The sequence below is a fragment of the Coregonus clupeaformis genome, unplaced genomic scaffold (assembly GCF_020615455.1).
Source record: "Coregonus clupeaformis isolate EN_2021a unplaced genomic scaffold, ASM2061545v1 scaf1979, whole genome shotgun sequence".
Taxonomy (NCBI): domain Eukaryota; kingdom Metazoa; phylum Chordata; class Actinopteri; order Salmoniformes; family Salmonidae; genus Coregonus; species Coregonus clupeaformis.
The window spans coordinates 70,068-79,548 of NW_025535433.1; the positions used below are offsets into that span (position 1 = coordinate 70,068).

A 9,481-nucleotide genomic window follows, 5' to 3' on the forward strand; every position below is an offset into this window, starting at 1 on the left:
CAAAATCTCACGATACATGGCCCCATTCATTCTTTCCTTTACCACGGATCAGTCGTCCTGGTCCCTTTGCAGAAAAAACAGCCCCAAAGCATGATGTTTCCACCCCCCATGCTTCACAGTAGGTATGGTGTTCTTTGGATGCAACTCAGCATTCTTTGTCCTCCAAACACGACGAGTTGAGTTTTTACCAAAAGTTATATTTTGGTTTCATCTGACCATATGACATTCTCCCAATCCTCTTCTGGATCATCCAAATGCACTCTAGCAAACTTCAGACGGGCCTGGACATGTACTGGCTTAAGCAGGGGGACACGTCTGGCACTGCAGGATTTGAGTCCCTGGCGGCGTAGTGTGTTACTGATGGTAGGCTTTGTTACTTTGGTCCCAGCTCTCTGCAGGTCATTCACTAGGTACCCCTGTGTGGTTCTGGGATTTTTGCTCACCGTTCTTGTGATCATTTTGACCCCACAGGGTGAGATCTTGCGTGGAGCCCCAGAATGAGGGAGATTATCAGTGGTCTTGTATGTCTTCCATTTCCTAATAATTGCTCCCACAGTTGATTTCTTCAAACCAAGCTGCTTACCTATTGCAGATTCAGTCTTCCCAGCCTGGTGCAGGTCTACAATTTTGTTTCTGGTGTCCTTTGACAGCTCTTTGGTCTTGGCCATAGTGGAGTTTGGAGTGTGACTGTTTGAGGTTGTGGACAGGTGTCTTTTATACTGATAACAAGTTCAAACAGGTGCCATTAATACAGGTAACAAGTGGAGGACAGAGGAGCCTCTTAAAGAAGAAGTTACAGGTCTGTGAGAGCCAGAAATCTTGCTTGTTTGTAGGTGACCAAATACTTATTTTCCACCATAATTTGCAAATAAATTCATTAAAAATCCTACAATGTGATTTTCTGGAGAAAATTTTTCTCAATTTGTCTGTCATAGTTGACGTGTACCTATGATGAAAATTACAGGCCTCTCTCATCTTTTTAAGTGGGAGAACTTGCACAATTGGTGGCTGACTAAATACTTTTTTTCCCCCACTGTATATATTCAGTTTCAATATTGTAGATATTGCATTCATTGTCTGTGTATCAAGTTTATAAACCATCATTTCAAGTTAATCAAAGTTTCATATATTCAACTTATCAGATGCATTCAGATTCAGTTTTCAAATTCAGTTCTAAATTCAGATGGAAAACCACAGGCAACATCCTGGTACTTTGACAGTCAGGAAAGGTATTACTTTATTTTGTCATTTAAAGTAGATGCTCATCCAGAGCGACTACAGGAGCAATTAGGGTTAAGTGCCTTGCTCATGGGCACATCAACAGATTTTTCTTACCTAGTCGGCTCGGGGATTAGAACCATGTACCTTTCGGTTACTGGCACAACGCTCTTAACCACTAAGCTACTGATTTGATCTGTCATGCTTCTAGTGCATAACCCCCGACTATGACCTTTTACTGTAGCAGATAGTCCTTAATTGTATTTATCTACAATAGTTTGCTCAACTGTCTTGTACTTCTAGCACAGTGACTTAAGGCCAAATAAGGACAGCCTTGGTGGGATGAGGCGTGCTTAATTCCACCGCCACACACTCTCTGTGACGGAGTTTTTTAAATGTCATGGCTGAAATCGCCAAGGATACCTGTTTCGTGCCCTCTTCTCCCCTCTGCCTTATTTTTGTACCATGGGGTTAGATGTAGTGCCATGGTCTTTCTGTTTGGGGTTTTAGGCACTTTAGTTGTTTAATCCCACTGTTTGCCAGTACTTCTACTGTCAAGAGATAGTGGATTTGGTCTGTCCAATCACACTAAGCCACCGTCGACCAATTAGAAACCGGGAAATGGATTATGGCAGGCTTTAAAATCTGTCTCTACATCCCCTCTCTCTCTCTCTCTCTCTCTCTCTCTCTCTCTCTCTCTCTCTCTCTCTCTCTCTCTCTCTCTCTCTCTCTCTCTCTCTCTCTCTCTCTCTCTCTCTCTCTCTCTCTCTCTCTCTCTCTCTCTCTCTCTCTCTCTCTCTCATCCAATGCCACTCACTATCTTTCTCCCTCTCCCTTTTACCCTATCTATGCCCTTCTCTCCCTGTCTCATTCATTTCCCTTGCTCATTCACATAGAGATGCTTTGGATGCGTCATCTCGACTCAAGCACTCAAGCACTCACACACAACCTCCTCAAAGAGGCTTTTCAAAAGACAAGTGGATGGAGTGGATTTGGCGTCTGGTGGATTATGGCATTAATCATTATGATGCATTGATTATTTTTAAAAAATTCAGATAGTCAAAACACACTAACCTCTAATGAAGGACAACCATGCTCTAAAAAAAAGTGCACTTTCAACCCGTTTAAGCTAACTGGAATCTTTTTTAAATAGTTTTTCCGGAATTTGTTCAATTCTTTTGACGTAAGGTTTTTTAGGAGTGAGTTACATGGTAATTCCCATTGTGCAATGTTGTCTCTGTACCCTATGTTGTTGTTTGCAAAAGGAGACAACATTCTTTCCCTGGGACAGGAGTTGCTTGAGTTCAAGGGAAACCAGTATTTTGAGGTCACAAACTCAAATGTTTTTTTTTTGTAATCAGTAAACTGTCTTGAAATTCTATTGACTTACTGTGTTCTTGAGTGATTTGACCTGTCCTCTTTTTGCTACACTGTAGTGTATTACATTTTCACAGCTGTTGTGTCGAAGGACAGGTGATGCTGAGTTTCAAAGTATTTTCCAAGGCCTGTCCCACCCTCTCTCGCTCTCTCTCTCTCCCCCTCTCTCCCACACTCCTTTCTCTTGCTCCATGTGCCTCTCTATGTTACCCTTTTCTATCTCTCTTTCTGTCACTACCTCTACCTTCCCTCGACACCTCTCTCTTTCTCTCCCTCTCTCTTCCTCTCCCTCCCTTTCTCACTCTCTCTCTCTCTCTCTCTCTCTCTCTCTCTCTCTCTCTCTCTCTCTCTCTCTCTCTCTCTCTCTCTCTCTCTCTCTCTCTCTCTCTCTCTCTCTCTCTCTCTCCCTCGTTCTGTGTAACTGTAGATGAGTTATTAATCAGACAGCGGGGATGACTGAACAGGTGTTTTCCAAATGGGCTTTGAGCCGCCGCATCATAGCTCGGCGGGGGTGGGGGGATGTGTGCTTAGCCTCTGCGTGCCCTTTCGGCTGAGCCATTTGGCAGTGGAGTGGGGGTGTTTTGGGGGGGGAAGCAAAGGTGTGAAGAGCCGTAGTGTCTTTACCGGCTGCTGGTTGCCATTACTCATTGATGCACGGCACCGGGGTCTGCCTGTCAGGAGACAGAGTGCTGACACATTTAGAGCCGCAGAAATTTCCCCCCGTTTCTCCACACTTTGCACCTCCAACCTCCACCGTCCTTCCTCCTCTCCCCATGCACCCGCCATGACATGTCTTTTAGCTGCGAGCCCCAGTGTGATTTGGCCCTATATATTCCCATTGAGAAAGAGCAGACTTGTCTGAGTGCCTCTAGATGGTGCTTTATGACACAGTGGTAATTGCAGCCTACTAAATGAAGGCGGTTAGTGCTGGATGCAGTCATGACGACGTGATGACAGAGAAGCTTCAGGTCCTAAATGTTACTGTAACTGTGCCAGCCTGGATTTAAATAAATGTGGCTGTACTCTATCTAGGTGGATAGAGTACAGCCACATGAATGAATGAAATATGCAGTAGTTCTACTGTACCTACTGTACCTGCACCTGGCCAAACAATTAGCTTCTAGTACTTGAGGATTCACTTATACCCACGGCCTTTGACATATTACAAGACATATCACAGTTTTTTTGTGAGCCTTTGAAATGTCAAAAGAGGAAAAATGTATTTTGCTCATGAAAATCAAATGCCATATCTCCTTCTTAACCCTTTCTTTCTCTCTCCCTCAGCTGTCCAGAGAGGCCGCATGTCCAACTCCCAGTCCAGCCCGGGTCAGTACCTGACCAATGGCAGCGACCCTTACAACGGGCAGCCCTACCTATCTGGATTCATCTCTCTGCTGTTGCGCGCCGAGCCCTACCCCACATCCCGTTACGGGTCCCAGTGCATGCAGGGAAACAACCTGATGGGCATCGAGAACATCTGCGAGCTGGCCGCACGGCTGCTCTTCAGCGCTGTGGAGTGGGCCAAGAACATCCCCTTCTTCCCTGACCTGCAGCTCATGGACCAGGTGTGGAAGACCACCCTGATTCCTGACTAGAAACTATGCCTGACTATAATTCTTTTTTTATGCCTGACTATAATCTTTTTTTATGCCTGACTAGAAAATAGAAATGATGTATGCCTAGAGATGTGGTTTGGTCACTTTATTTGGGTAGTCCCTTATGGATGAGCTGTAGATGCTCATCACAGATATTGCCCAGAAAATATTGTCCAGAACAGATATGTCCATGTCTGCAATTGGTATGTCATGTAAAGGTTAAATTGTGGGGTCAGCAGCCTTTAAGTTTGGCCATATCATTAACACTTGCCATACTCAACCATCTGCATAAGGAAGATAAACACTGTTATCCTTATTTCCCAGAACCACCCTCTGTCAACTCTGAACTAACCAATCCTACCATAATTCCTCCCGTGCCCTAGGTGGCGCTCCTGCGCATGTCATGGAGTGAGTTGTTTGTGTTGAACGCGGCCCAGTGCTCCATGCCACTGCACGTGGCGCCCCTGCTGGCGGCTGCCGGCCTGCACGCATCGCCCATGTCTGCGGAACGCGTGGTGGCGTTCATGGACCACATCCGGGTGTTCCAGGAGCAGGTGGAGAAACTGAAGGTTCTGCAGGTGGACACGGCTGAGTACTCCTGCCTCAAATCCATTGTGCTCTTCACATCCGGTGAGTGGAGTCTGACTTTAGTGGTTTCTGTTTCTATATGTCGTTGTTTATGTCTATCTGTAGGATAGTTTGTGTTGTGTTTTGTGCGGAACTACATATTTAGGTAATGGTGGTCACTCCAGATAAGTTAGCAGACTTATAGACTCTCTACAGTATAGCATGTGGTTAACAACCAAGTGGTTAACAATGTCTTTGTAAACAATGTATCGATAATGTATGGATACCATATAAATATTATCATGGATGAACTACTTATATGAGGTAAAGAAGCGTAAATATTGGTGAAATAGCAATATAAAAACAATAGTTTGCTCATTCCTTTGTTACACCACTTTTGCCACTGTATGAGGCACAGTAGATAGTTATGGCTATTCTACGCCACCCAGAATGCTGTCAGATCTGGGATTGTGATGTGTTGAGGATTCATTGTTTATGACCCAGGGGGTGTGAGTGTGAGAGAACCCAACTCTGAGGTCTTCCACCTTTGTTTTTGTTTCCTGTCAATCGCCCTTTTCCTCGCCTCCATCGCACAGCTTGTCAGAATCACTTTGCATGTACCTAGCTCTGGCCCGCACTCTTCAGTTTGGATGGCTGAAGAACCCCTTCGCTCTTCTCTCTTTTATTTCATCACCCTCTTCTCCTTCACGCTACCATCTATTATTGAAACCAGTCAAGCAGCCTCTCCCCTTCCCTCCTCTCCAAACCCCAGCCCTCTCACCCCTGCCCCCACCACCATGCTTGAATTATTCATGGTGGGTTGCAGCGACAAGGGGGATTTGCCACAGCCCAGTCCTTGACCTACATAACCCCTGTAGCCCTGAGCATCCATGTGATCCGTCCCGCAACCCCAGCCAACACACACGCATACACACACACATGCATGTACACACAATGAGATAGACAGACTATTCGTAGACCAGGCCCCCCATCGAGACCTGCCTGCATGAGCTAACAAGGACAGACAAACTCCCAATACCCTCTCTCACCTCCGCCCTCAGACATTCCGCCCTAGATCCCAGTCACATCACCCCGAATCAAACAGTGGCCATCTTACGACCGCCACCATCCTCATCCCCCAGTGTGTGTGTGTGTGTGTGTGTGTGTGTGTGTGTGTGTGTGTGTGTGTGTGTGTGTGTGTGTGTGCGTGTGTGTGCGCCCAAGGAGCCAGACAAAGGGAGGTCGTGCCTGTAAAGGACGCCTGTGGAGGTGTCGTGGTAGCACGTGAGGGCTCAGTCGCACAGCCAGCCCTAGCTTTGTCAGCCACTGATGCCTCACACAGACCCCAAAATGGCGGATAGCAAAGAAACTACACGCTTGCCCTCACAGTGGGAAATGTGGCAGAATTGGCAGTTATACCCCACCTGGGGCGATGGGGAGAGGGGGGAGGGGGAGGGGGGAGACCTACGACAAAAATATGAGGCACATTAATCTTTTGTTATGCGGAACTGAAGCTCAGCAGGCCGAAGTTTGCGCAGGGGGCTGATAAAAGTCTACTGTGACAAAGGGACCAGCGTGCTGGATGAATCCAAGCCCAGTGCTTCTGCTGCACACTAGAGTAAAGCACTTGGGAGAAAATTACCCTCGCTGTTCGATGCAGCCTTTAAATTAGGTTCATACTGGGGACAGAAACACTGGTACAGTAGGACTTAACGTGCAGTACAGTACCATGCAGTACACTAAATGTGACTTCGTTTTGAGTTCACCCATCTCTGACCCCATAACCACGGAGCACAGGGGGAGTGAAAAGTATCACACGCAGTCAACACACTCTCTCTGTCGTGTGAGACTCACACCAGGGACTGGTGCTAGGGGAGGTGTAAGATCAGGGACAACACCTTGACCCACAACTGAAGGCAAAGGGAATTGTATTCCACTACATAGAATGACATATTTACATAGGGATACTGACATTTCAGCTCTAATGTGTGTACGTAGCTGGACACAATTTCACATTGTATGTCAGTGTGAGGTCAACTCATCAGAACCATAATGATCCATAAACTCATCAACGCCTAACCTTCCTCTCTCCTTCTCAGATGCCATGGGCCTGTCGGATGTGGCCCACGTGGAGAGCATCCAGGAGAAGTCCCAGTGTGCCCTGGAGGAGTATGTGAGGAACCAGTACCCCAGCCAGCCCAACCGCTTCGGCCGCCTGCTCCTGCGGCTGCCCTCCCTCCGCATCGTCTCCTCGCCCGTCATTGAGCAGCTCTTCTTCGTGCGCCTGGTGGGCAAGACGCCCATCGAGACGCTGCTGCGCGACATGCTCCTCTCGGGCTCCAGCTACAACTGGCCCTACATGCCCGTGCAGCGCGACCGCCCCATCTCCCTCCACTACAATGAGAATGGGCCCTGAGGAGGACGAGTCGCCGCGGATTCAGCTTTTCATCCATCCTTCATTGACCATCCCTCAATCCCTCCCTCCATTTATCTCCTCCATCCATCCCCTGGAAGACCACCACCATTCCGCCAAAAAGAAGAACTGACCACCTGACTATCTCACCACACCCCTCCCCCATTCACCAATCCAGCCATTCACACGCCTCTTCTCCAGGGGACCACGGCCAATAGAGAGACTTGGTGGCTGCCATGGCCCCTCCTACTTCGCCTTCGCCACGTTTGAGAGGTGACACTAGACGGGCCGGCTGGCAGAATGGTTTTTGCGCCGTTCTCCTGCAGCTCTGTCGGACTCACGCCGTTAAAGACGACTTTGTCAGTCTCGGACTGGAAGCGGTGGTGGCTACTGGCGACACAGTCACTCTATTGTCAGCACTGTGCTTGAATCTAAAGGAGACGTGTCCAAGAATCTCCACTGTATGGCGATTTAGAGCAAGGCCTTTGCTGATAGAACTGCTTGACCGAGAGAGCCAGGCCCAAGGTTATTCATCAACCAATTTTTTTTAAAGAAACCAGAAGCCATTAAAAAACGATGCCAAATTTCCTCAGAATTTTCAGAAGACATGTATTGTCCGTGTGTGTGTGTATTAGCACTGTTTATAATGAGAGAAATTCATGATTGTGTCCATATGTATGTCATTGACTCATAGACATCCATGTTAAGGGGTATGTTGGGACTAGCTCAGGTTCAGGGTGGGGGGACAGGACAGACAGGTCAGACATGACAGGACAGACAGGACAGGACAGGACAGGACAGACAGGACAGGACAGACATGACACTATCAGTAGGAAACAGAGAATCACGCCTCACCCAGGGCAAAACACCTATCAACAGCCTGTACCAAAGCGGAACATGGATATTAATTGTTTGGATTATCTTTGTGGTAGTGGTGACAAAAATAACTTTTGGTTTGTCCATAATTTGACCTTTTACTTGTATTTAGATGTCAGAGGGTGTGGGAAGTTGCAAAAAAATATATTAAAAAAATAGGCACTTGCAATGTGAAACTATCCAGAACCCACACTTGACCCACTCCCATCATAAACACAGCACTGGTAGATTCTTCCTCAGCCGCCATTTTGAGGTCAAAACTACAGGGCCACTAACTGGTAATGGTCAGTGTACTTCTGCCACTGTTTCAAAGTGGAATATCATAAAAGTGGCCCTTCATAACGTCTACATAATGCTGCCATAGGAATGACATAACACATGCCAGTTAATGCCAGTTAGTTTCATGTCACAATCACATTTTATGTTTTTGTGAAAAATGAGAATTGTTATGGAGCCTGAACCAATAAGCATTTGAAAACTATAGTTGTACTTGCCTTAGAACAAGATTTTGTCACTGAGCATTTATTTTATGACTGTGCCATAATCTGAAGTTACCTGTTATGACAGGCAATATGTCCCTCCATATGACATTGTCATGTAGGGTAGAGGCCACCTCAATTCAATTGTCATTCAAGCAGCATACTAGGAAATTGTATCACTAACCTCCAAAACCTCAATTAAAGTTACAATGGTCCCCTAAGAGGAGGGCATCTACTGTGATTTAGCGTAGATATTATTATGTGTTTTTGTTACCATCAATTGATGACGGGCTGTAAGGCAACATTGATTGTTGGACGACCAGTCTCTGTTTTTTAACGTGGCACTGGGGTATCAGCAACAATTATTGGGATTTGAAAGCCATTGGGACCTTGGAGAGCAGGACTGTCTGTTGATAAATTAGTTCACAGAATATTTCTATGAGAGTATGTTTTTTTCTCTATTTTTGTTTGGAAATATGGATCCATTCATTGAAATAAAAATATGTTGTTCACGGTTATTTCTCCGTCTTGTGTTGCTATGATCTCGCCACTTGTAAGACCTATGCGAACCAGCTAACATCCTACTCTATGAACGTATTACCTAATGCTGTTAAAACATGACTTGTAGATGTCATAACCAGTCATAGCCATGACTAACATTTTAGATGTTTAACTAGACTATCAAAAGTATATTCACTTCAAACACCATGACATATTCTGTCATTATGACCACAACATAATACCACTACTTTCTCTTTTACCAAAGAGCAGGCGATACAAATCAGGTGATACACCAAGTCAGTATGAATTCAAGTGGCCATTTTAGACAGAGCTTATGACAGATGGCTCAAGTCATATGGGTAATTCCATGTAGTGCAGTCCATTAGGCATGAGTAGTAGTCACTCAGTGTGGTCAGTGTGTTTATCTCAAGCGTGTTTGGATATGATGGGGTACA

At 46.0% G+C, this 9,481-nt stretch overlaps 1 protein-coding gene across 1 annotated transcript; it reads left to right on the forward strand.

Annotated features, from left to right (window-relative positions):
• Nucleotides 1-3,609: 3,609 nt before the first annotated feature.
• On the forward strand, nucleotides 3,610-9,043 carry LOC121543088 (nuclear receptor subfamily 2 group F member 5). The gene is made up of 3 exons (XM_045219015.1): nucleotides 3,610-4,160; nucleotides 4,574-4,820; nucleotides 6,857-9,043. Exons 1-3 carry the CDS (start codon nucleotides 3,813-3,815, stop codon nucleotides 7,171-7,173), a joined length of 912 nt encoding a protein of 303 aa, XP_045074950.1. The 5' UTR covers nucleotides 3,610-3,812; the 3' UTR covers nucleotides 7,174-9,043.
• Nucleotides 9,044-9,481: the final 438 nt, after the last annotated feature.